Source organism: Myotis myotis, unplaced genomic scaffold, assembly GCF_014108235.1.
Source record: "Myotis myotis isolate mMyoMyo1 unplaced genomic scaffold, mMyoMyo1.p scaffold_m19_p_6, whole genome shotgun sequence".
Taxonomy (NCBI): Eukaryota; Metazoa; Chordata; class Mammalia; order Chiroptera; family Vespertilionidae; genus Myotis; species Myotis myotis.
The window spans coordinates 66,863,111-66,890,522 of record NW_023416368.1 but is presented as its reverse complement, the minus strand read 5'-3'; the positions used below and the strand labels follow the sequence as shown (position 1 = coordinate 66,890,522).

The 27,412-nt window shown below is 39.2% G+C and overlaps 1 protein-coding gene across 8 annotated transcripts; it reads right to left on the bottom strand.

Moving 5' to 3' along the window:
* Positions 1-580: 580 nt before the first annotated feature.
* MAP9 (microtubule associated protein 9) lies at positions 581-27,185 on the bottom strand. 8 transcript variants are annotated; one of them, XM_036315212.1, is made up of 14 exons: positions 27,076-27,185; positions 25,722-25,878; positions 24,686-24,770; positions 22,334-22,654; positions 20,037-20,269; positions 16,362-16,458; positions 14,921-15,162; positions 11,830-11,900; positions 10,663-10,831; positions 9,547-9,636; positions 7,937-8,098; positions 7,665-7,810; positions 7,353-7,485; positions 581-2,981 (listed from the first exon to the last, which is right to left on the bottom strand). In XM_036315212.1, exons 2-14 carry the CDS (start codon positions 25,794-25,796, stop codon positions 2,865-2,867), a joined length of 1,941 nt encoding a protein of 646 aa, XP_036171105.1. In that variant the 5' UTR covers positions 25,797-25,878; positions 27,076-27,185; the 3' UTR covers positions 581-2,864. The 8 variants fall into 8 exon arrangements, with proteins under 8 accessions (XP_036171105.1, XP_036171107.1, XP_036171108.1 ...); XM_036315214.1 differs by having other exon boundaries at positions 16,362-16,455; XM_036315215.1 differs by having other exon boundaries at positions 20,037-20,266.
* Between the last annotated feature and the right edge of the window lie 227 nt (positions 27,186-27,412).

Genomic DNA, 27,412 nt, shown 5'->3' with positions numbered 1-27,412 from the left:
CAGTTAAAAATCACTGATGTACATTGATATTTGAGACTTTTAAAGGAAATATGGGGAAACTATATCCTTTACATAGATGAATATATTCAAGAGACTATTACTAGGCTTGATCCTCCCCTTGAAATCTCAGAAGGTAAAGAGTATTATATTTTCACCTACCTTTCAAAAGTCAGCTTTATTTCTGCTACAGGAGAAGAGTTGACTTCATTCAACTAGATAATTCAATCAGTACTGGTTGCTATATAAACAGGAAATTATACACATATATATTTTAATCAAAGTAAGACAAAAGTATTCTTTTGAAGGAAATTGCTTGTTCGGTCTTTGCGAACATTTCAATTTCTCTTTTCATCCTACCTCACAAGCAACACTAAGAAATTAGATTTCTTTTTAGGAGGTTCCTAAGTAGAGGTCACCTCCATATTCTCTTTTGAGTGCTATGACCTAGCCAGTGGTCGGCAAACTGCAGCTCGAGAGCCACATGCGGCTCTTTGGCCCCTTGAGTGTGGCTCTTCCACAAAATACTGACTTCTGCGCATGGGCCACAAAGTTTCATTCGCACTGTACATGTGTGCCCATTTTGTGGAAGAGCCACACTCAAGGGGCCAAAGAGCCGCATGTGGCTCGCGAGCCGCAGTTTGCTAACCACTGACCTAGACTGATCAGGAAAGCAAAGATTTCTTCTTATATATGTCAAATAGCCATTATCAACCCCATTTATGTTAACCTTCTCATGCATACGAAATAGGGAAATATAGGGCCCATGGTAGTCAATAATGAAAAAAATGAACATCAATAAACCATATGTGCCATATGTTTATATTAATTAATTTCATTCAATTCTGACAACTTAGAGGTGATAATGGTAACCCACTAAATGTGATAATGTAGAAGAAAATGATCAGGAAGTTGAAATAAATATTAATGGGAAATCTATGACACATTTAAGATTTCACAGCCATAAAAGTAGCTATCCTTTTCTCTATTTTTCCTTTTACTTCCTGGAATTTGCAAGTATATTTTTAGCTTTGAACAGCTAGTTAGATGCAATTAGCACTGAACGATCTATTCTGGTAGGCACTGTGGTTGGTACTATGCGGGGGACACAGATGAGTAAGAGGCCCTAAATTCCATGCTGATAATACATGTTGCTGGTAATAATTAAGTATTCTCCTAGTTCAGGCTATATAAAAATGTCATTTATTTGTCGGTAGCACTGATGTGACCTTACAAAGGGACCCATGACATCTTTCTTACCTTGCATACTCACTGTATCAAGATTAATTCTCAGAGTGTGAAACTCCTCAGTGACTATCTCAACGCCTATATTCCATAACCTGCTGGTTTTTCTAACATTCTAATACTAGATACAAAGCATTTGACTAAATCCTTAAATATTATGAATTCTGTTTCTACTTTATAGATGTCTACAGCTATTTCTTAAGGGAAAGATAATCTCTGGATGATAATACGTGATTGTAGGATCTGAGAGGTAAAATGTGTTTTAAGTTTGATATAACACAAAGGGCTTGAGAAAATTCTCAGAGGCCACGTGAGAGCATGAAATGGGCATGTGGCTTCTGGAGGGTGACCCACTTAATCAGGTCTAGCTAATCCCAACTCAGTCACATGCTAAGAGTGTGTCAACTTGCTTGATTTCTCTGAGTCTCAGTATTTTATCTGCAAAATGAGACTAATACCTACTCTGATGAGTTGTTGTAAAGATGGAAATAACATTTGTAAAGACTCAGCAGAGAGAATAAAATAGGTGCTTAATAAATAGTAACTGCTTATTCTTATCCATTATTGCATTGCACGTTGGCTAAAGTAGCATTTCAACTCCGAGAGCGTTCACTTGGTCTGTGATAAACTAGCTGACCAATTCAAGTATGAGTCCAATAAATAGAAGGATATGCAGAGATCTAATAAATAAAAACTGATTGGACATTTTCTACAAGTTACCTTCTCATACATACAGCTGTCTTCCAAATACAAGCTATAAGATTCTGGATTAGTTAAAAGGACAAAAATTGCTTTTATCAATTTTATGGCTTCAGTCTGGAAAATAATAATAGTGATAATGGCCTTGAATTCTTGTGGCATTTCCTTAACTAATGTGTAAGTATATCACTACCATGGAATGGATATCTTTTTAGTATTACTGAAACAATAAAGTGAGATAGAATTTAAAAAGACAAATTTCAGAGGTCTCCCCATGACAAAGTACCTGTGATTGTCACATAAGCCTAGAACAGGTAAAGCTCATTCAAATTAAAACATAAGACAGAATTCTTAAATAAAATGCCTCAATGATTAGCATTCTACTGAACTACTCCCTCAGGTGACCAAAATTCTAGCTTGCAAAGTGCAAATACAACTGCTTCGAGCTAAAGATCAATTTTAGAATAATATATTCATACTCCCCAGCAACCATTCATTTAAAAACCTGAATCTAGATGTATAATCATATATAAATTCAATTATTTCTATAGTTATTGTACCTAAATGGTTTCCTTTTTACTATTGGGAATAAACATACTTAAATAACCTGAACAGCATAGAGAAAGTGATCACTGATCACCTGATTGTAAGAATCCTCAGCATATGATAAACAGTATTTTAAAGGTAAGAGCATTCTGACGATTAGAGCTTTTCATTTGAGACGGTTTATCTACAGCTCAAAAACCACTTTCTATATTTTCAATGGTTAAGCTCCAAAGCATCCTTTTCATGATCAGCAGAAGTGGCTGGCATTTAATTTAAAATAAATATTCTAACTATAAATAACTGGATACGTAGTTTTAAAACTATGGCTAACATCACTGAATTAATAACTAAATAATGTAAGAAGTAGAATTATCAAATCACTTTGAGAACACAGTTCTGCTTGGAGGACTCCATGGAGGAAGTGCCTCATTTTCAAGAAAGGAATGACGTTTCTTTACTTTCCGTTCCATTCTTTCCTGCCTTTCTTTCTTTTCCTAAAAAGAAAAGAGGAAACTATAAATTTATATACATGTATAAACAGACCAAAATAATCCTATATAATAAAAGAGAAATGTGCAAATTGACCATCCCTTTGCTATGGTCAAGCCATGCCCACCAGCCACTCCCACCAGCCAATCAGGAGCGAGTATGTAAATTAACCCAACTAAGATGGCGGTGGTCACGGAGCTGGAGCGAGCAGGAGGCTTGGGTCCCGCCTGCCCCGGCCGGCCCTCAGCTCCGCTCAAGGCTACAGAGTTTTAATTATAGAAGATAAATAAATCCCAGGAAAAAAAAGAAAAAAAGGAGAGGCTGGGAGCTTGGGTCACTGGGGGGTGTAACCAGCCTGAAAACAGCCATCAGCCCCTCCCCCAGGCTGGCCAGGCACCCCAGTGGGGACCCTCACCCTGAAAGGGGTGTGGCCAGCCTGAAAACAGCCCTCAACCCCTCACCCAGGCTGGCCAGGCACCCCAGCAGGACCCCACCCTGATCCAGGACACCCTTCAGGGAAAACCAGCCAGCCCCTACCCGTGCACCAGGCCTCTATTCTATATAATAAAAGGGTAATATGAAAATTGACCCTACCAGCAGAACGACTAGTAATGACTGGTTACTATGACACACACTGACCACCAGGGGGCAGACGCTTAATGCAGAAGCTGCCCCTGGTGGTCAGTGCGCTCCCACAGTGGGGGCTCTGCTCAGCCACAAGCCAGGCTGACGGCTGCCAGCACAGCGGTGGTGGCGGGAGCCTCTCCCGCCTCAGCAGTAGGCCTGCTCCCCACTGGCAAGTGGACATCCGCCGAGGGCTCCCGGGTTGCCAGAGGGATGTCTGACTGCCAGCTTAGGCCCGATCCCCCAAGGAGCGGGCTTAAGCCAGCAGGTGGACATCCCCTGAAGGGTCCCAGACTGCGAGAGGACACAGGCCGGGCTGAGGGACTGTCCCAAGTGCACAAATTTTTGTGCACCAGGCCTCTAGTCCATTATAAGATATTTAAATGTCATTTCCTAGTTTAATTGGTTAAAAAGAAATAGCAGCTAGGGAATATTGCTACTTTATAAGAAAAATAGGTATTAATGCAGCACTTAATTTTTTAAATATTGAAAGTGATTTTTAAAAAGAATTATGTAAACCAGGAAAAAAGACCTGTAACTCCATAACTCAAAGATAATAATTGGTCTAAGTTAGTGATCATTTTCTGAGACCAGGTTCTCAGAAGTAAGTTTATTAGGTACAAAGGTTGAACAGATCAGGGCAGCAAGGAATATTTCAGATCTTTTACAAATAGTTGAAAATTGAGCCTCATGTTTCTTTGCTTATTTTTGAGCTTGAGCACATCATTTCTTTAGCCCTTTTATGAGATTTTGCTCAATTATTTGGTTCATCTTAACTGTATGAGTATATCAGAGTTTTTAATTTTTAGCAAGTTACATATCATTTAATAAATATTAGCTTTATAGCAGACATTTTATCTACCATTACTTTTAGTCCTTGATTTTTACAAAAATATAAGATAAATATTTTAGGAATAGACAACAGTTTAAAGAGTGATATAATCAAAACCTGTGTAGCCTTATGAAATAAAACATGATCAATACTTTCGTGCACTCCCTCATCTCACCTTCCTTCCTCTCCACCACAATGAAGTAACCATTACTATGACCTTGAGGCCTATCATTGCATCTCTTAATACTTTTATTATATACTAGAAGCCCATTGCATGAAAATTCACGCAATAGGCCTTCCTTCCCCTGGCTGCTGGCACTGGTTTTCCTCAGGCACCCGGGACCCAGGCCTTTGGTCTGGCCACAGTGGAGAAGCCAAACCTCGAGGCTAGGCTTTTCCCCTCCAGCTGCAGCAAGGCTTGGCTTCTCTGCTGCGGCCGCAGCAAGGCTTGGCTTCTCCACTGCAGCTGCAAGCCTCTTCAGTCTTTGCTCCGTGCCTGTGTATGCAAATTAACCACCATCTTTTTTGGGTTAATTTGCATATTTGCTGATTGGCTGGTGGGCATAGCAGAGTGACACCAATTTGCTCTTTTATTAGTATAGATGTATTTATGTCAGAATAATACATAATTTTGTTTTGCAGGTTTCTAGAATTTATACTGAAAGGTAATGTGCTATATTTTCTGTTGTCACTTCCTTTTTAATTCATCATATTTCTAAGACTCATCTACATAGAGCTGTAGCTCTAGTTCCCTGATGTGCATCAACATATAACAATTTATGAATCAATTCTTTTGTTGAAGACATGCTCTCTTTTCTCCCTCCACACAGACGATACTATAAACAAACCTGTTTATTCCTTGTGTTTATAATACAAGATTTTCTCTCCATGTACATGTGCAGGAGTGAAATTGCTCATTTTTAGGGTATGAATATGTTCAACTCTGCTGGGAAATTTATTCTCCAAAGAGGCTGTAAGAATTAACCCTCCAACCAACACCTATGCTTTTTATTTTGATACATTAATGATTTTAAATTGAATGTTTTGTTATTTCTTATAACACTTTTAGATTTTTAAAAGGATCTTATTACCATGCGATTTGATAGATATTACATTTTATTTTCTTTTGGTTCTACTCTCTGGCATTTTATATTTAACTAGAAGCTCGGTGCACAAAATTCTTGAACTTGGGGGTTGGGGTCCCTCAGCCCGGCCTGCACCCTCTCGCAGTCCAGGATCCCTTGCTCCTTACCTTTTGGCTCGCTGCTCCTTAGTGCTGCCGGAGGCAGGAGAGGCTCCCATCACTGCTGCTGCGCTCACCAGCCATGAGCCTGGCTGCTGGCTGAGTGGCGCTCCCCTTATGGAAGCACACTGACCACCGGGGGCAGCTCCTGCATTGAGCATCTGCCCCCTGTTGGTGTGCATCATAGCAACCGGTCGACCAGTCGTTCTGAGAACTGATTTATGTCCAACTGTCACACAAATAATCCCAATTGTTATTTTCTTGCATTCATTAATTCATGTTACTTTATTATACATACTAGAGGCCCAGTGCATGGATTTGTGCACTGGTGGGGGCGTGGCCTGCGGGGATCGGCCTGCTGTGGGAGTGCTGCTCATCCTGGTCAGCTAAGCAGTGCTCCCACTGTGGGAGCACACTGACCACCAGGGGGCAGCTCCTGCATTGAGCATCTGCCCCCTGGTGGTGTGCATCATAGCAACCGGTCGACCAGTCGTTCTGATCGTTCTGCCATTTGGTCACTGGGCTTTTATATACCTACTAGAGGCCCGGTGCACAGATTCATGCACTGGTAGGGTCCCTTGGCATGGCCTGTGGGGGTTGGGCCGAAACCAGCAGTCCAACACCACCTGCGGCTCCTGCCTGCTGCTCCCGCTCATCTCATCCCTGCTGCGCCTGCTGTGGGCTTGCGCCCAGTCAGTCCTCATTGGGAGAGGCTTGCACCGCCATAGTGGCGGTTGCCAGCTGTGAGCCCTGCCTCTGGCACCTGTCAGTCAGCTGAGCGGTGCTCCCCTTGTGGGAGTGCACTGACCACCAGGGGGTAGCTCCTGCGTTGAGCGTCTGCCCCCTGGTGGTCAGTGCGCGTCATAGTGACCGGTCGTTCGGTCGCTTAGGCTTTTATATATATAGATAGATAGTACATCCTTACTTGTAATAGGTTCTGCGGTGTCCTGTGGGTCTATTATTCTACTGGTACTGGTACTATTCTGCTTCAATTTGTATTTATTCGTTCAACTGTTAAGCACTGAGATTCTACTCAGGGTACCATGCACAAAGTGATTATAAAATCCAAACACACTGATATGACCCTTCTCCCTCAGGCCACTTGTAAAATGGATGTTAATAAACAATTAAAGAATAGACAATCCAAATTATGTGAATTTTTATAAAACATATAAACAAACTGCTAAGCTTGTTAAAGAATAAAAGGGAGCACTTTCAAAGATAAGTGGATCCAGGAACAGTCATTTGAAAGTGAAACATGATGGATAAGAGAAGCCACTCATGATGCAAAGAAGAGAGAGCATTTCAAGGAGAAAGAACAGGTATGGGAGCTCTGACAAGGGGGGAAACTGTGGATGTGAGCAGCAACAAGAGACCCAGTGCGGATAAAAGCTGGTGGAAGATAGGAGAGGGGTACCAGACATGAATAAAAGATAGATGAATAAGATTATGAGACCTTGCATGCCATGGAAACAGAACACCGATGGAAAAAAGAAGTCAACAAGTGACACTGAGAAGTAAGGCAGAGAAGTGAGAAATGAGAGAATGAATTCAATAGGGTAGCTTCCAGATAGAAATGGTCAGTAGGCAGGGACAAAGAGAACTTAAATTAGGGACAAAAACATCACATAAAAAATACATTGAAAATATATAAGTGCATTAACAAACAAAACCTACCAGCCATTTTTCATATTCATCAATAGCTTGTTTATCTTTATCTTTTTTCTCAGCTCTTTTCAATTCTTCTTTCCTTTTTTCATTGATTTTCTCTTTCCCCTTTTCTTTCAAAAAAGCTTCCTTTTTTTCATTCCTATGTAGGATAGTATAAAACACTGGAAAGTTAAAGGAGAACATATAATAAACATTTCCTAATATATCTTTGAAACAAGGAAATCGAGATGCATTAGTAAATTTCAAGTAAATAATTTTTAGAAATCCTAGAGTACCACCAATTTAAAATCTATCAAAATATTGATTATTTTGGATTACCATTTTTCCACAGCAGTTTGGTTGTCTTTCTTTTTCTCAGCAATAGTTTCCTCCTCCTTCTGTTTCTTTGCTCTTTCATATTCTTTTTCCTTTTTATTTTTCTCTTTAAGATATTCTATCTTTTTTTCTTTCCATCTTTCAAAAGCCTGAAAAAGTTCAGAATGATTTTCTGATTTATTATGAATATTGTAAAGTCAGTAAAAATACAGTCAATCACTAATTCAGATTTCAGATATTTAAAATGAATTAAAATATTCAAAGCTGTCAGATACATGTTGTGCTTCTTCTTTCCTCACAGCATTTTCTTCTTCAGTTTTCTTCTTGTTTTTGGCCTCAAGCCTTTTTTTTGCAGCTATTTTCTTAGCTTCCTTTTCCTTCATAGCTTTCCAGGCCTCAAATGATGCTAAGGCTTCTTCTCTCTTAGCAGCTCTTTTCTATTTTGGAGAAAAAGTAGATAGTTATATATGTATGTACAAATAGCTAGACAAATATAAATATACCCCCAAATATATTTAACTTTAATTTCCTTGATATGCATCATATATATAAATTATGTTTCAAAGCAGATAATTTATTTAGAATGGTTTGTACAAATTAATTTATGAAAAATATATTCTGAATTATTCACTGCATTTTAAAATGTCCTTTACAAAAATACATTTTATCAGCTATTGATCTATTACTATCCATGGGAAGGAAATCAACTTTTTTTTCAAAGTGTATACAAACATCAGCAATATAATCTGTAATAGGCTCAGTGGTACTGTAAACTGTTCATAATAAAATATTTAAGTAAAAGAAAAACAGCAAAGTACTAGGCTTATAAAGAAATTCTGAGTAAGGGAATTTGACCACATCACACAGTAAGTTACATATCTTTGCTTTGAACAGAGTTTTGATTGACATCAAAGAATAAATTCTTACTCCGTAAACATAGTCCAAATGGTGAACATGTGGCAGACTGGAAAATATGTAGGTGAATGTTATTACTTTACTTGCTTCCATCTAATCCCATTATATCCCATGCTTGCCTTAATACTGGTTAAAATTAAGTGATATAAAGCCTTATTATGGAGATAACATAATTTAGAAGTAGAAGGACTACCTAACTCACTGAGTTGTGAAGATCAACTGAGAAGTGTCTGGCACTGACCACAGCACTAAGATGCTACAAACATGGTGACAGGTGTACAGACACGCCCCCTTCAGGGCTGCTCCACACAGTACTGTTTGGGAAATTTCTTTCTAAACCTACTTAAGTACTATACAGCATAATGAAAATTTTTGTTGTTGCTAGGTTGTTGTTTTTTTTGTTGTTTTTTTCTCAGGGCTTTTATTTTAGAAGATGGGAAATAACTCAGCATGCTAGGCTATCAAGTAGGAGTTAGAGGCAGAGGTTGAAGCACAGGAGAGAAGCAAACAAGAGTTCAGCTCCAGTCAATGGGAAGGATGTGGGTCAAGGGCTCAGGTAGGGGCTGGTCTTAAAGATACATATGAAATCCAAGTTAGAAAAAGGAAAACTGAAGATTAATGTTAATGGCCCTTTATATTCTTGGCTAAGTTGTAAGAATATAAATCAATTTTTAAGAGTGAAGTAGGTAAGTAGTCACAAGCAATAATTAAGTTCATAATCAGTGGTGCTAAAGCTATTTCATACATATAAAAAATAAAAATCTGTGCATCTGTTTTTCATATAAAATAGTTATAACATATTTATATCAAGGTAAAAATGTATAAAGCTCCAGAGAAAATCAGAAATCAATTCTTTTATATACAAGTTATTCTGCCATTTAAAAAACAGTTGATTTAGAAATATTTACTACTGAGATGTTTTACTGACTTAAAAATCTAGAATATTGTTTACTTTTATGTTTCAGAATACCTGTTCATTTTGGATCCTTGAATTTTCACTTTCAATCCTTTTAATTCTGTGCTTTTCATGTATTTTTACATTTTTCTTCTCTAACCACTCCTGTGAGAACAAGAATAAAGCTATGATATTCAAAGTTTCCAAAATGAATTTGAGTTCTTATATATTTCTGAAATATTATATTAAAAACTATAGAAATCGAAATAGATTTTATAAATTCTATATTATTTTTCTTTTTCTGATAATATCCTATATAATAAAAGGCTAATATGCAAATAGACTGAACAGCAGAACAACCGGAACAACTGAATAATTGGTCACTATGACGTGCGCTGGCCACCAGGGGGTGTGTGCAGAACATGGTGAGCGTCGGCTGCGGTGGGATGGTGAAGCAGGTGAGTGGGGGCACCAGACCAAGGCAGGCGCCAGTTGCTGTCATCAGGGCAAGCCTCTGGTGGTTACTAAAAATTTTTTGTTTCCGCGCGCCACGGTCCCGCCTGGCGCTTGCACCCACTGCCAGCGTCAGAGCTGCTGCTCGCACCCACAGCCAGCTCCGGAGGCGCCCCTCACACCTGCTGCTGGTGCCCGGTGCCAGTCCCAATCGCTTGGCACCATCAGAGGGTTTGAGTGGAGGCTGCCAGCCCTGATTGCCTCTGAGGATTTCTCCACATCCCCCTGCTCCTGAAGGAGGATCGGGGCAGCAGCCACCACTCACACCAGCTGATGGTGCCAGTCCTGCTTGCACCCACTGCTGGCGCTAGCCCGAGTCAATCCATGCTGTCAGCAAGTGCGAGTGGGGCCAGCACTGTCAGCATGTGGGAGCAGCGGTGGTGGGAACAGGGTGCCGGCAGAGGACCAGGGGCCGCATGGGGGCATGGAGGATAGGCTGAGACTCACCCCTGTGCCTACTTCAGCCTGGTGGCCCACAATTCCTTTTGAGGTGCATGAATTCGTGCACTGGGCCCCTAGTTCTAATATATAAAGATTGCTGGGGTATTATAAAAAATATATTTCCCAATAAATTAAGTATTAAATTATCATTTCTGATGGGGTAATTTTATTCCTTGATAAACAGGTAACCTTATGTGATTAGTTCTTACAATTATTATTATTGTTATTACTTTTTACCTGATAAACAGCTGCCCTTATGTTATCTGCTTTGTCAGGTTCTTTGTTCTGTTTGTGTGAGGACTTTTGATCCAAGACTTTCAAAGTCCCTAAATAGTGAGAAGAGGTAGTTTTCGATGGAGTTCTCCTTACAGAACTAGAATTCTTTAAAAACTCAGAGGTCATTAATCTGAAAAAAACAGCAACAAATAAATCAAGATAAAGTATTAAAATTGGACTTCATTGAAAAACATCTGTAAGAATTTGCAACTACTACATTTGAAAACTACATTCTAACTTAATAAATTATAATTGCTTTGAATATCATGTATAGTCTTTTCTTATTATACAGAGACCCATTCGAGGTATTTTAAATTTTGTAACTTCCAGTTATATAACTTCAAAGTGACTGTTCTTTTGAGGTATTTGCAATGAGAACATTTTTAACAAGCATGGGCTGTATCATAAGTTACCTGAAAAAAAACACCCAATATTAATAAAGTAAGTTTTAACAGTTTCTTGTGTTACTCTGTTACATAAACTATTCTAAATATAAAGTTAGAATGGTATCCTCTATTTCAGGGGTTGGTGGGAAAAATCTGGCTCATCCTCTGTTTTGGTAAAGAAGGTGACCAAGTAACAGCTACATACTGTCTGTGGCTGCTTCCTGGCCTCCGCAGCAGAACTGACCAGGCTGGACGGTCTACAAAGCATAACAACTGTACCAAGTGGCAACTGACAGAGACAGAGTGCTGACCCTGTTCTAGTTGATCAATGATAATCTAAAAGATTCCGAAGGTTTGATTAGCATTTATGAGTTAATGTTCATTATCACCATCATCAGCGTTTAACAACTTAGTCCATAGAACTTCAAGGCTTTGAGTATAATTTTTCATGTGTTAGTAAAAAACACTTAATAGAGAAATATAATGCTGGACCTCAGCTTTATTACCACTTTATATCTACTGTCTCAGGACAATCAGGAGAAACTCTATCCCAGAAGGAATGTGGAGTATGGAGGATCCTAATCAACTTAGGGTTTATATCATGAAGAAACTACTACATTTAACTCATGAGATGGGAATTAAGAGAAAATCAAGTAACAACAAATGCAATTTATAGAAGTTAATTAAAACTAGCTTTGTGTAATGTAAACCCATAAATCAGAGATGATGAGAACTCGATTACCTGCCGGAGGCACTGGATGCTCTATTATTTGCTGACTGTTTATTCTTCTTATTTCTATCTTCAGTTGTTTTCTAATAAACAGAAAAGGCCATAGATGGATTACTTCCCGTAACTATCACAGTGAGGCTTGGAAGTCAAACTGTCAGTAGTAAACAAATGTTTCTTAAATTTCTACAGAGTGTTCAAGTACAGTATTCACCGGAAACAAAGGATGTTACATTTTAGAGAGAGTTGACAGACTATCTATATAAAAGGCTAAGTGACTGACCGTATGTCTGTCCAAACATCCTACCGTCCAGTACCTATGACGCACACTGGCAGTTTAAAAATAAACGTTGACTCATGCATGCGCGATTCATATTCCCAACTTCTCATTACTGATGAATGCACCATGGTATCCAGTCATGCTATAAACACCATAGACAGATTATTAAGAGAAATTATGAATTTGAATGTGACATTTGGTGAGAAAGTTCTCTTCCTTGGCGGGGATTTTCAACAATGTCTCAGTCTTGCGCCGCGTGCTATGCGATTGGCCATAGTACGAACGAGTTTAAAGTACTGTGGTGTTTGGGGATGTTTCAGATAGTTGTCTCTGAAAACTAATATGATATCTGAGTATTCCACTTATAGCAAATGGTTAGTAAAACTTGGAGATGACCAACTTGATAGCAGTTTTCATTTAGGAATGGATGTCATTGAAATCCCCATGAAATGATCTGTAATGGATCTATTATTGAATCTACCTTTGGAAATAGTGTATCTATAAATAATATTAAAAATATGCTTAATTGTGAGGTTCTTTGTCCTAAAATGAGCACATTCATAAATTAAATGAAGAAATTTTGGAAATACTCGATGGAGATTTTCACACCTATTTGAGTGATGATTCCATTGATTCAACGGATGATGCCAAAAAGGAAAATTTTCCCATAGAATTTCTTAATAGTATTACTCCCTCAGGAATGCCATGTCATAAATTAAAAATTGAAAGTAGGTGCAATCATCATGCTCCTGAGAAATCTTAATAGTAAATGGGATCTTTGTAATGGTACTAGATTTATTATCACAAGATTATGACCTAACATAATCGAGGCTAAAATATTAATAGGATCTGCAGAAGGAGAGGTTGTTCTGATTTCAAGAATTGATTTGTCCCCATCTGACACTGGCCTCCCATTTAAATTAATTCAAAGAATTTCCTATGATGCCAGCATTTGCAATGACTATCAATAAATCACAAGGACAAACTATAGACAGAGTAGGAATATTCCTACCTGAACCCGTTTTCAGACATGGTCAGTTTTATGTTGCTTTCTCTCGAGTTCGAAGAGCGTTGTTGATGTTAAAGTCAAAGTTGTAAATACTTCATCACAAGGAAAATTAGTCAAGCACTCTGAAAGTGTTTTTACTCTTAATGTGGTGTACAGGAGATATTAGAATATGTGTAATCAATTTATTAGTCATTGTTTTTATTGATGTTTTTATATCATGTTTTTGTTATTTTTATATCACATCATATTATTTACTTATTAATTAATTTATATATTAGTTTCATAAACATTTTACTAATTTTCTTTCATCTCTGAGACTTCTATTATAAAGAGTGAATAATGATATTAAAATATTTTGTATTTTAATTTTATAATACTATATTATATATACTATTTTTGGCATGGAATTTTTTGCAGTAATGTAATTACCACACAAATCTTTCTTCAAATTAATTTCCTTTCAATGTACACAAATCCGTGCACCAGGCCACTAGAGCTTGGCATCAGAGCTAAGAAAAATGAACAGTAGAAAGGAGCCACCTGAAAGAAGGTGAAAAGAAGGACCAGTAAGTGCCAAAAGCCTGAGAAGGAAAAGAGCTTGGTAATTTTGAGAAACAGAGAGAGATGAATGCTGCTGAAGCCCAGTGGACAATGCAGAGAGAGGAGGAATATGTGGTCCAAGAAGAATCCCTGGAAATCTTTAGGGAATAGTGAGAAGTTCACATTTATTCTCATGATGAGAATCCAACAGAGACCTTAGCAGGAGAGCAATTTAATTCCCACATAAGAAAGATCACTCAGTAGCAAGTAATAAAGCCAAGGATAGATTCAATTAAAAGAAATATGCTATGATCTTGTCATATGTAAATTACCTGTTTTCATTTAGAATGACCTCTGTTAGACATTTCTAAGATTCTGTCTATAAATTTCAGAATACTCTTCTTTCGTTTTTAGGAATAACTTTTTTACTCTACACAGACAGATGAGTTGCTAGCATCACAGATGTAAACATATCCCTAATTTGGCATTCTCTTTTTTCCTAAGGTACGTGGTTAAGGACAATATATCTGAAACAAGGCTTAATGAACCTTCTCTATACATTTTAATAAAAAGCTAATAGTCTGTATTATAATAAAGTCCTATTCAAGCACAAGTTTTCAGCTAGCACTGTAATCTTTCCCAATAACAAATATACATAGCCACCAGTCAACTGCAGCTATAAGTGATAAAGACTAAATTCAGGAGAAATGCAGACTAAAATTGCTATGCCATAAATTTTAACAGTACAGCACTCTGGTGCAATGCAGCATAGGGACAAATAATCCTACACACCACAGATTTGGTCCTCAAGGTTATAATAAAATGTTTCTGATAATGACCCTGTCCATCCATTTTAACACGCATGGATGTTGATAAACATTTCTTCTTAAAGATTTTCATTAAAATTTGTAAAATGTTTAAAGATGATATCCAAAGAAATAACCTTCACTAATTAAAACCTTGGCAATTGTTCCAGATGGCTACATTTTTAAATGAAGACCTATAGAAACCTATCCACTTATGTGTACATATTTCTGATATATTAAAAAGTATATTACCATATACTTCTGATAATTTTAATGAAAAAAATAAGTTTTATTATATTCACTGAAACCTTCCCTGAAGTTAAAATTCTATTTAATTAATTAAGAACCACTTGATAATACCACAATCAAAGATGAGTTTTCCACGATAATTAAGAAGTATCAAACATGGAAAACAAAATAAAGTTGTATTTTGAGCTTTAAAATATAAAAGGTATAAGTTTATATTAATACCTTTGCAGATTCAGTTGCACTGGTAGATCTTAAATTCTGCTGAGACAGTGGTGGATCAACAGTTAAGTCATCATTCATTTCCAATTTAGCTTTCTCCTTGTTTTCTTCAAGGTCATCAGAAGTCACTTGCCCTTCCTTGGATTTCTCAAGTGCAGAAGTAACAAAGTCAATCAAAAATGAATTATCTTCATTTTTGTCTGATTTCAAGGAATGATGGTTTTCAGTGAATTCTTCATTCTGATCTATTTTGAGACAGAGTAATAGCACTAAAACTCCATTGTAAATTAACAAGGTGGATAAGAGATTCATTTGCTTTCCACTAGATGTCATGAATCCCTTTTTCTTGCAAAATAAAATATGCAGAAACTATCATATTCAACTTGAATAAACTTTTATTCCAGTGATCTAAAAAAGAGAAAATTGTTACTCAACCTACTAAAACATCGATGTACCAAATGCTTAGAAAATTAGTAAACAGACTGGAATAACTACCCTACACTGAAGACACACCAAAAGCACTTGTTGATCTATAAACCAAGTAAGTCAGGTGGCAATATCAATTGTCTTCAAAAGCCTGTTTCTTAGCTGTAACAAGTGGCTTTATAAGTAGGAGACACACATATCTATGCTAGTACAGTTCTCAGTAGTGCAGATGTAAAATTGAATGGGTGCAGGGAGAACCAGGAATGCATGTCACTCTAGTATAGTCCACCGCAGAGAGTAAAGCCACCCTCCAAAGCAGCGGTTCTCAACCTGTGGGTCGCGACCCCTTTGGCAGTCGAACAACCCTTTCACAGGGGTCGCCTAAGACCATCCTGCATCAGATATTTACATTATGATTCATAACAGTAGCAACATTACAGTTATGAAGTAGCAACAAAAATAATTTTATGGTTGGGTCATAACATGAGGAACTGTATTTAAAGGGCCAGAAGGTTGAGAACCACTGCAAAGAGTTTTATTCCCACTAAGATGCAGTGTTGCCTCTGATACCAAGGGGGCACTAAAGGCAGTTTATTTTTGCATTATTATTTATTATTATACTATTTATTTACTAGAGGCCCATTGCATGAAGAGATTCATGCAATAGGCCTCCCCTTCCCCTGGCTGCAGGCACCGGTTTTCCTCCAGCACCCAGGATCCAGGCCTTCGCTTCGGCCGCTCGCTCCAGCCTCAGTGGAGAAGCCAAGCCTCTTCAGCCTTCCGTCTTCATTCCGTGCCTGTGTATGCAAATTAACCACCATCTTTGTTGGGTTAATTTGCATATTCATCCGATTGGCTGGTGGGCGTAGCAGAGTGACACAATTTGCATGTTTCTCTTTTATTAGTGTAGATATTAAAACTGTAAATGTACTTTTGCCCACCTGTGCATTATTTCTTTTACAAATACAAGCAATTGAGTTCACAGATAAAATAAGATACAATAATTTGATATAATCACCTTTTATAGATGTTTTTTCCCCAAATCCTGGTGAAAGGGAATCTCCAAAACTTTCTTTAAGGGATGATGATGACAAACTTGTTAACCATGGATCCTGCTTAAAATTAAAGATAATAAAAAAGTATTTATTAAGTTAGGTCAGTTCTCAAGATTTATGGAGGACAATAGCATTATTAAGACTATTTCATAAGTCTGACATCTGCATTTTTAGGAGTTTGCTGATGCAACACCAAAAGCTTGTTAAGCTAGTGGAGGCTAAGATGCTTTGTTTTCAAGCCTCCATGTCTTGATCATTAAAAGGGGTCACTACAGCCTTAGCCGGTTTGGCTCAGCGGATGGAGCGCTGGCCTGCGGACCAAAAGGTCTCAGGTTTGATTCTGGTAAAGGGCACGTATCTTGATTGCGAGCTTCTCCCCAGCCCAGGCCCTGGTCAGGGATTGTGCAGGAGGCAACCAATCAATGTGTTTCTCTCACATTGATGTTTCTCTCTCTCTTTCCCTCTCTCTTCCTTCTCCCTAAAAGTCAATGAAAAAAATATCCTTGGGTGAGGATTAACAAAAAACCAAAAACACATACACACAAAAAAGGGGTAACTACAGAGCTATTCTAGTTCTTTAACAGATATCTCTACATTTATTTTTAGCAATTTTTAGAATTTCTGCTACTCTAAAAATCAAATCTCCTAAATATTTAAGGTAAAGATTTGATATCTATTTCTCTAATTCTCCATTCTAAGCATAAAGATGAGAGTAGGTAAAGATCCTTACTTTAAAACAAATATTAACTAGGCATCCAAATGAAAGCAATTATAAAACCAAGTACATAGCTACTTACAAATATCTAAGATTTTATGCACCTCAGTTTTCTTCAAAATTCTAAAGATTACACTAAATGAAATAATTATATTTGTGTTTCTAAAGTAAACATCTTTTTATAGAACAGCAATCCAATCCATGGAGCAACTACTAAAATATAATGCAAATAGGTACAGGCAAAAAGGCAATAGAGGAATTACAATGAAAAACAAAAAATATGTGACTGACTCATAAAAAGGCAGTAAAGGATTTATAGAGGAACAGTAAGAACAATATCAATTAAAAAAACAACGGGTAAAATAAATACAAAGCAAACAGTAACAAACTGGCCCTATATGTACTTACATTAAAAGTAAATAGACTAAAATAAAATAAAATAAAATAAAATATTTAAAAATAAACAGACTACTTATGAATGCTATAATGGGCTCATAAATAAATGGACTACCACTAAAAGGAGATTGTCAGACTTGATAAAAACATGACATCAAACTGTTATTACAAAAGAGTCACTTAAAGAGACACAAATAGTTTGAAAGAAAAATGATAAAAAAAAAATATTTACCATGCAAACAGTCATTAAAAAGTTGACACATCACACAAAACAAACTGCAAAATAAGGAGTATCACCAGATAGGAATATTTCATAATGTGAAATAGGGTCAAGACATAAGTGTATGATGTGTCTAATAACAGAGTCATAAAATACTGGCAAACTGAAAGGAAGTATAGACAAGTTTGCAAGCATAACTGGAGATTTTAACACTGCTAGATGCTACTAGGAGAATCAACTAGATAAAAGTCAGTGAGAATGGAGAGGACATGAATGATACTGCCAGGCACCTTGAGCAAAATACAATTATAGACCATTATATCTAACACCTGCAGAACACATTTTTTTTTGAAAAAGCAAATGGAACTTTCACAAGATACACTTAGGTTGGGCCATAAAAATATCTTAATTTCTTAAAATGTGAAATCATATAAGATATATTCTTTTATCACGATAAAATTACAATAAAATCTTTTGTATTATAATTTATCTAGAGAAGGTCCAAATATTTGGAAATAAAATCATTAGGCACAAAATAACCAATTGGTCAGAAAAAGCGATCATAAGGGAAATTAGAAAATAGATGTAAATAAATGAAAATGAAAATAAATGGCATCAAAAAAATTGGGTGCTGCTAAAGCAGTGCACAGAGGGAAATTTATAGCTTTCGGTGGTTTCATTAGGAAGGATGAAAAAGGCTTTTAAAATCAGTGGACACATTTTAAAGGTAAGGAAATTAAACACAAGGAAAGAAATAATAAAGAGTGAAAATCAGTGAAACTGTAAATAAACTATAGAGAAAATTAACAAAGCCAAAGTTGGTTCTTTGAAAAGTTTAATAAAACTGAGCAATGCCTATTAAGATTTAACAAGAATAATAGAAATTATAAATTCTATATTTGAAATAAAAGATAGAATGCCATGATAACACAAATTTCTTAATGGAAGTTAAGCAGGCACCATATAGTTCCATTTCCCTGATCTGCTAAAGCACATTATGGAGGAGGAAACCTTCCCATACTCAACCCCTCTGAAATGTGAGGTGCAAGTTTGCTAATGATAGTGAAGTGTAAAGACGGGGCCACATGTTCTCCCCTAATGATGATACATAATAAACTTTCTGATGAAATCCTGAAAGATCACACTGACTTCCATTTTTTAGTGTGTCTGAAAGTATAGGACAGTGCCATCAACATTCAATAAATAAAACCAAATGAGAACACTGACACTGGCTATGTCCTTAGCTGGCATGGATAATAAAGGGTCACATACCAAACCTTACAAACTCAGAGGAAGTGGGCCCTATAAACTCAGAGACCAAAAGTAACCGCATAGGATGGTCTGAACATAAAAATTCCTAACTAAAAGCAGGTCATGGCAGGTAGTCACATCCTAAGCCTATGGCTTCCTTGACAAAGGTCAATCTTTGCCGTAGGTGAGCCTATTATCTTTTTGCATCTAAGATACATACCTTGGAAATGTCAATCCTCAGGGCACACCCACCTCACCAATGCAAGAGGCCACAGAACCCCTCATTGTTACCTGTTTCCTGAATACCATCTCTATGTGCTGTAAATGTTCACTGTTAGCTACCCCGTACCCAGCAATGTAAAAAAGTATACGTCTCTCCATTTTACTTTTTATCCAGTCCCAGAGATTTCCCTGCTTTGCTTTCCCCTACTCCCTAATCATTATACCACCAATGATTTCATGTATCCCTCCTGAGACTCCTCCTTTGATCTAATGTATAAAATAAGCTGCAAAACTGTCATTTTCCAGAAAATGTTCTCCATTTGTTGAGATTTTGCTTTGTGGCCACTGTTGTCAGTTTGGCTCAAACAAACTCATAAAAATTCTCTACAGGTTTGGCCATTTCCTATACCGACACTGCAAATTATATAATGCAAAAATACATAAATAAAAAAATAAAGTTTTACAATTAAAGTTATACAATACTACATAGATTCAACAGGACAACATTTTTTTTTTTTTTTACTATCTACTTTCTTTGAAATTGGATGCATATTATAATTACTGTTGTGTTATGGCTTAATTGGCAGAATTTTATTCTCTCATGGCAGTACACGATATAATGCTGTATATTTGTTACATCTTACAATTGATGGCATTTCAGAATCAATGAAATATAGTATATTAAAAAAAAACCATAAAATTATGTCCATATCAATTGCTGAAGAAAACATGGAACACACACACATACATGCATAGAAATTTTCTCTCTCTCATGATTAGCTGCCAAGGCCTGAATGGGAGAACACAGCTCGGCAGTTCAGCAGGAATACTAACCTCAGGGTCAAGGTCTTCAGAGAATGTTTTTTCCTCAGCTTCTGACTGTCTCTCCTTCAGCTCTGGGAGGGATGAAGGTGCAGGGTGTGCCTCTAGTTCTTCCCGGAGGGCAGTTTCTCTCTCTTCTCCCAGCCCATCTTTTTCTTCCTGGAGCCTGTGCTTTTTCAACATGCTCCTTGGCCGAGGTGAAGGTGTGAAGTGGTTTTCTGCTTCAAGGCTGCTGCTGTTTTCTGCTGAAAAATGAAATATTTTAAGGTGGGTGTACAAAACCTAACCATGGCTTCAACAGCACCCCAAGGTGCCATCATGCTTCCTCCTGTGCCCACTACACAGAGTTCCAGTGAGCACGGAGAAGCGACAGTTCATAATCCAAATTTTTAAAAATGGCTGCCACCCTGGAAGTAACTTTAGTTTTGTGAGAAGTTAGCTCCTCAACGTTATGAATTCTCATTGCATTAAAAAAATACTAAAAACAATAAAATAAAGCCATGGCCTATACAACGATGGGACTCATCTCTATCAAACCTTAACTGAGCCTCTGCTTCTGGGCCCTGTACATGTTACCACATCCCTGGACCTCATAATCAGGACTGTGACGGTCCTGTCCAAGGACTTTACAGGTTGGGAAAGGGGTGGATTCTAAAGAAATAAATTACAAGACAAAGGTGAGCGCTGTTACAGGTATGGAGGCTACGTCGGTACAGGGGCTGGGCGTGCTCGCTCTCATGGGAGGAAGCAATGAAGAACTTTATGATTTGAGTCCTAGCTGGTTTGGGTCAGTGGATAGAGCGTCAGCCTGCAGAATGAAGGGTGCCAGAATGGATTCCAGTCAAAGGCATATGCTTGGGTTGCGGGCTCGATCCCCAGTAGGGGGCGTGCAGGAGGCAATCAATCAATGATTCTCTCTCATCATTAATGTTTCTATCTCTCTCTCCCTCTCCCTTCCTCTCCGAAATCAATAAAAATATATTTTAAAAAAAAGGACTTGATGATTTGAGTTGTTCTTTGAGTTCATGAAACTTCTCGAGCAATTACTATTAGGTTTAAAATAATAATCTAATGCCCGTATACTTTCAGCCCTCAAAACATAAAGTTTTTATATTAATTTTTGCCTAAATTTTACCTGTTCATATATTCATTTTTCCATTGTTCTACCAAATACAGTCTTCTGACAAAATTTCAAAACCAGACTAATTAACACCTTCCTCCTTTCTGCCTATAAATGGACTTATGAATGCTGCTAGAAGATTCTACAACCATACCAGTTGATACCAATGTAAATGTTTCATTGCCAATTTTAGCTACATCCTAAATGTTCAATCCAAATTCCAAGAGTCATCCTAGATTGTTCTCTCTGTTCCCCCATATCCAAGCACAATTCTTAATAGAATTGTGGGGGGGGAATAAGAAGTGGCTCCCTAATACATGTCAAGCATGTCAAACTAATGTTATCAGTGATATCTACTTTGTAAAAAATTTAATCTACCAGTACAATATTTAAGGTTGACAGAAAGGAAAGAATTATATGGCAGTTAACATCAAGTACTATTTTTCCTGTAAAACAGAAAAGAAAGAAGACTAGGACACAAAACCCTTAACCTTCCATGCCCATGTTTCCGTGTGGTGGCCCAGGGGACCTCAGAGGGGTTGGTTCCTGCTTACTCCATCTTTGGTCCACTGTGCCTAGAGCTCAGTGGAATTAGAGAGAAACTACTATAATTCCAGATCACACCAGGAATTTACTCTCAGAACAGTTTCAGGGGATTTTTCCTAGGGAATAGAGAAACTAAATGGAGAATCCTCTTTCTAACAGCAAGTCTAGAGGCTTAACAGCAAAAACAACAAAACTCTCTTCCTTCAACTATATAAATGCCAAACAATATTCTGGCAAATGGTGGCATAGAAATGATTTTTAAGGACTAGTTCCAGTGCTGCTATAACTTTAATCTCTGGAGTATGAGATGGATTAGAAAGGATTCCATTGCAGTTTCATCCCTAAAAACAAAATTAAAGCTCATAGACTGAGGCAAGGCTGGACACAGGAGCGTCCGGAGGCACAGTGGTGGATGCCCGAAGGTACTTTAGCCTTCTATCAGGCACCAGCAAAGATGCTACACTAAATATACCACTATCCAAATTATGGGTTTCCTCCATGGTCCTATTATTTTGACTTATGTCTATAAAATTGAAAAGTTAAGTCTGATTATTTTCCCCCTCTTAAATATGAAGGCATTTTGTGCCTGGTTATCTTAAAATAACTTTTCAAGAATTGTAGTTATAGTGATCTAACAAATTACCTGAAGCTGTGTTTTTGATTGGAAGAATTCTGGGTTTAGGTTTCATTTGGAGTTTCTCTTTTTCAGTTTCCTGGTCTTCATTTTGAGACTCAGATAAGGGATTTACAACCCTATCTTCACAATTCCCAGGCGCCATTTCCTCGTATTTTTTATTAGAGAAGCCTGGCTCCTCTTCCATTGAGTCACTATTTGATTTCTTGGTTTTCAAAAAAGATAGTTTAGGAGAATTATTTTCTTCATCATCTGATATCTGGAAATCATTTATTGTTTTCTTAAGTGAATTTTCATCTATAGAGGTGTCAGAAAAATCACCTAAGGAAACTGAAAAACAAAAGAAAAAAATGTCTTCAGTAGTATATCTTAAAGTTTGGAAGGTTACATTAGTCAAAAGATTGCCTTAAAGATTATAAATAAACTTAGGCAGTTTTTATTGGCATTTATAAAATACAAATTTTAATTTCACTAATTTATTCAAAGCATACTTATCAAGTGTGAATAGTGGTGCCAAGCATTGTCCTTGCCTGAGAAAAATCATCCAAAGTTTCCTCAAAATAACAGTTGGCCATGAGATATTTAGATTTTGAATTGTAAAACGTTTATATATAAACAACTTCATTAGATTTTACTATGAGAATAATAATACAAAATGTTAACTATATGGCAATGATGAAATGAATGATTCATTTGATCATAAGCATTTTTCACTGAACCTTAAAGTATAAAACACTGAATTTCAAGTTTAAAATTCTGTATATTTACATCTAAATGTTAATATTTTAATATAATCAAAAGCAAATTAAATCATACCAGTACTGAAAACTGAGCCCCGTATTACAGCCCCCAAAAAATCTGTTTATAAAAAGCATTATAAAAGTGATTTGGATGTGCATGAAGTTTAGTTCTATGGCCCCTAGTTATTAATTCATAGAGTTGATCTTAAAGATGAACTTCGTTTACCACTGACAAGCATCCTTTTACTGCAAACCTACTGCCAGTTAATTTATATTTTCATATTCACATTCAGAAACAACCAAGGATAATCATACAACTTCTTGAAAATTAAAAGTGACTTTGTACTTGATATAAAGTTGCAAATCTAAACCTAGCGAATTCATAAATATAATTTTAGCATAGTAATTTTTTTTTTTTGCGGAATGAGCTAACTATAACTGAAAGGTGCACCGCCGGGAGGTGCGGGAGGAGTCTGGCCGCTGGGCTCTGGAATCCCAACGCGCCTGCCATAGAGCCTGGCCTCCCCGGAGTGGGTCCGAGTGTCCGGACTGGCTGCGTGGCCGGCAGCGGGGCGAGGGGTGGGGCCAGGCGGTGACCGACCACGGGAGAGGTCATGGGAGCGGAAGGCCTCACTGCCTGGCTCTTTCCTCCCTTCCCCCGTGGTTGGCTCCCTGCTTGCCCGCGCTGGGGCCGGGGGTCCATCCGGCCCTCGGGCCCGGTCACCGGGGCCGGGGCCTGCGTGGGCCGGCCGCCAGGCCCCATGAGGCACGGCCCAGCCGTGCTGCTGGCGGCCTCGGGCATCAGCTCCCCGGCCCACAATGGGAGCCCAGCGCAGGCTGCCACCTGCCCGCTGCCCCCTGGGCCGGGCCCACACGGGCCGCGTGGACCCCAGGCCCCAGTGCGGCAGCGGAGTGGGGCACGTGCCCTAGCCCGGGGAGGCCGCCATGCTGCGGTGCGCCGGTCCGGTGGGCCAGGCCTGCTCCGAGTGGATGCTGCTCTTCCGGAGCTGGGCCGCTTCGCCGGCTGCACCCCGTGTGCTGGGCCTGTGCCGCCCAGACGCGCCGCTGCGGGAGTCCCGGTCCGCCCGCAGGCCGGCTGCGGGTGCTGTGCGGGAGGGCCATCCTGCCTTGCGGCGTGTTCGAGCGGCAGCAGCGGGAGCCGGGCGAGGACTGTGCCCTCCATCTTGCCTTGGGTCCTCCATTTTGGGACAGAGCCATGTGCTTCTTCCCAGAAGACGCCGCTGCTAGCCACACCCAGGGTTTCTCTGGACTAACCAATAATAATCAAGGGAAGTGCACGCCATCACTATGACCACATCCTGTACCGATTTGCGCCTGGCCAATCGGCGGGGCCCACAGTCCCCTCTCCTGCCCTCACTCCACCCCCCTATAAAACCCCCTGTCCCATCAGGCTCCTCTCTCTCTCGGCCACTGGACTTTCCGTTGTGTCGGTGGGTCTGGTGAACGGGGAGCGCAAACCGGCTAGCATTAAAAGGACTCTTTGCTTTTGCATCGGACTGACTGGCTCCCTGGGGGTCTTGGGAACCTTGAAATCTGGGCACAACGTAACTAAGAAAACAAGAAGAAGAAAAGTAGTTTACTGTTCCATATTCTCACATACCAATCTCATCACTGTCAAAGTCATCTGAGTATTCAGAGCTCCTTTGTCTGGCTGAGCGAGCTGTAATTGCTTTTATTAGCTCATCCTGAAATAAAAGAATTAAAATCAATTTCCACCCAAATATTAGGTATCATATTTAGAATTAATTATTTAAACAAATAGTGCTTGCTTAATGATTGCTTTCAAACTCAGGTTTTATTCATTTAATAATATTCACTGAAAGCCAACCTATGCCAGGAACCCAAGTCCCCAGACTCAATGCAGAACATTACAGATAAGGTTCCTCTCCTCATGGAGCTTACAGTCAAATTGAAGGAGATAGACCCATGGTCGGCAAACTGTGGCTCGCGAGCCACATGCGGCTCTTTGGCCCCTTGAGTGTGGCTCTTCCTAAGCCTTAGGAGTACCCTAATTAAGTTAATAACAATGTACCTACCTATATAGTTTAAGTTTAAGAAATTTGGCTCTCAAAAGAAATTTCAATCCTTGTACTGTTGATATTTGGCTCTGTTCACTAATGAGTTTGCCGACCACTGAGATAGACTATTGAGATAGACTATCAAATAAGGTAATTGAGACTCAGGCAGGATTTGTTTTAAACTGGCATCTTGGAAGAAACTGGTACTTTTAAAGATCGTTTGTTTCTGGAGATTGCAGTAATGGATGTAATCAACACTGCAAATTTAGAGGCTGAGTTAAAAACTGTGGTGACTGGACAGAGAAAACTTCAATGTTGTTATGTTACAATAGGGAAAAACCATAAAACATTTAGATGAAAATACTAATTTAAAGTTGCTATTCAACTTTGAAAAGCTAACTTAACTTTTAAGTTAGTAAGAACCTATCATTCAGGCTAGTTTGGTTATCTTAAACACACAGAATGGTTTGGAATACCACAGCCCAAACACAACTATCTGCAACATTTTAAAAGGAATGTAAGTCTTACTCCGCTTTATATAGGATTCTTCCAAAAATTAGTTCAAATCAAATGTTCCTAACACAGTGTTTACTTATAAAAGCATTTCAAATAGTTTACCTGGAAAGTAGTTCTTTTGGTGACTTTTGGACTCTTTGTATATGCCAAAGTTGTGCTAAAAACTTCACCAGACATAGTGTATGGGATCTCTTTTTTTACTCGTTACCTTTATAAAATGTTTAATAAACAACAGTAATAATTCAACCTCTGATGGTGGCTGAAATATCAAAAACAAATAAACAACCAAATTAGACATTTTTGCATGTTTGAGAGTTTCTAATATTACACTCAGTGCCCCCCCAAAGCCAAACAAAAACAAGAAAAGCACCATGTAAACATTGAGGTACAGCTACACTTAACGTAGAGTGCTTGTAAAGATGAATCAAATCTTCATAACAAGTTTGTTTGTAAAAAAAATTCAAATTGAAGTTATCTTAAAATAATTTTGCCACAATATTTTTAAGGACAAACCAATACATGAATGCAATCCTATATAATAAAAGGCTAATATGCAAATTAACCAAACAGTGGAACAACGGGTCTGTGACGCACACTGACGACAGGGGGCAGACGCTCAATGCAGGAGCTGACCCCTGGTGGTCAGTGCGATCCCACAGGGGGAGTACCCCTGAGCCATGGATGGCGAGGGCAGTGGTGGTGGGGGGAGCCTCTTCGGCATCTGGGGCAGCACTAGGGATGTCCAACACTGCCAGTTTAGGCTCACTCCCCAAGCCTAAGCTGTCAGTCGGACATCCCCCTAGGGCTCCCGGACTGTGAGAGGGCACAGGCCAGGTTGAGGGGCAACTCCCCTAACTGCCCCCCCTATCCGCCCCCCAGCACAGGAATTGGGCCTCTGGTAGATTAATAGGATAATATGTTGCCAACTAAAACTACTAATTTTATTTCTCACCTCTCTTGCATTCAAAAATTATTACATTGCCAACGAAACAGTCATACTTATTTAAAAGGCTACCGAGAGGATTACCTGCATGAAAAAAGATACTAACACCACCGAAAGGAGAAAAAAAAAAAAAAGCTTGCACACTGCTAGGGAAAGAGAAAGGTCATAATGCCAGCCTGCAAATAGCGACATTTTCCTCAAGCCACTGTTCCCTCTTACAAAGTGTTAATAGGGTTAGAAAAAAGGGAGCCCCGCGGTGGGCTGCATTCAAGTGCGTGCACACATGGGCCCGTGAGCGTTTCTCACCCTCGGAGCGGAGGCCGGTCCGGGCACCCGCAGCCGCGCCCGGGGCCCGCGCAGGGCGGCCAGGTGGCGCGCAGGTGCCCGGCCGCCGCACTCCGCGCCCCCGCCAGCGCCGCACACCCGCCGGCCCCTGCACACGGGATCGCTGTCTCCGCCCCTTCCTCCGCGACCCCCCACCCCCCACTCCCAAGTCCCAAGTCCTGTACCCACTCCTGCCGAGGACTCTCCGCGACCCCGAGGACAGCGACTGGACGCGGGGAGGAGCCTCTCCCCCAGGCCTGGGCCGGGCGCCTCCGTGACGGGGAACTGGAATGAGCGAGGGGGCGGGGCTAAAAACGGAGGTGGTTGGCGGTTGCTAGGAAACAGCGTCTCCGGAAGGAAGTGACTTCCCTACTGCCAGGTCTCTCGGGTACCCGACACCTCCTAAGGGCCCCACGCGTCGCTGGGGCAACCGTCCAGACGGAGGAAATGACGTCAGCCCTCCGGGTCCTGGGAGAGGGGTGTGCCTCGGCCGCCTGGGCTTCCGTTGTTGCCTAGGAGACAGGAC

Coding starts and splice junctions, on each gene's coding strand:
- MAP9 (XM_036315212.1), bottom strand. CDS start 25,796: ATGTCTGGTGAAGTTTTTAGCACAACTTTGGCATATACAAAGAGTCCA. Junction 10,832..11,829: donor GCATCCAGTGCCTCCGGCAG/GTAATCGAGTTC, acceptor TGTTTTTTTCAG/ATTAATGACCTCTGAGTTTT. Junction 2,982..7,352: donor ATGAATATGAAAAATGGCTG/GTAGGTTTTGTT, acceptor TTTTCTTTTTAG/GAAAAGAAAGAAAGGCAGGA.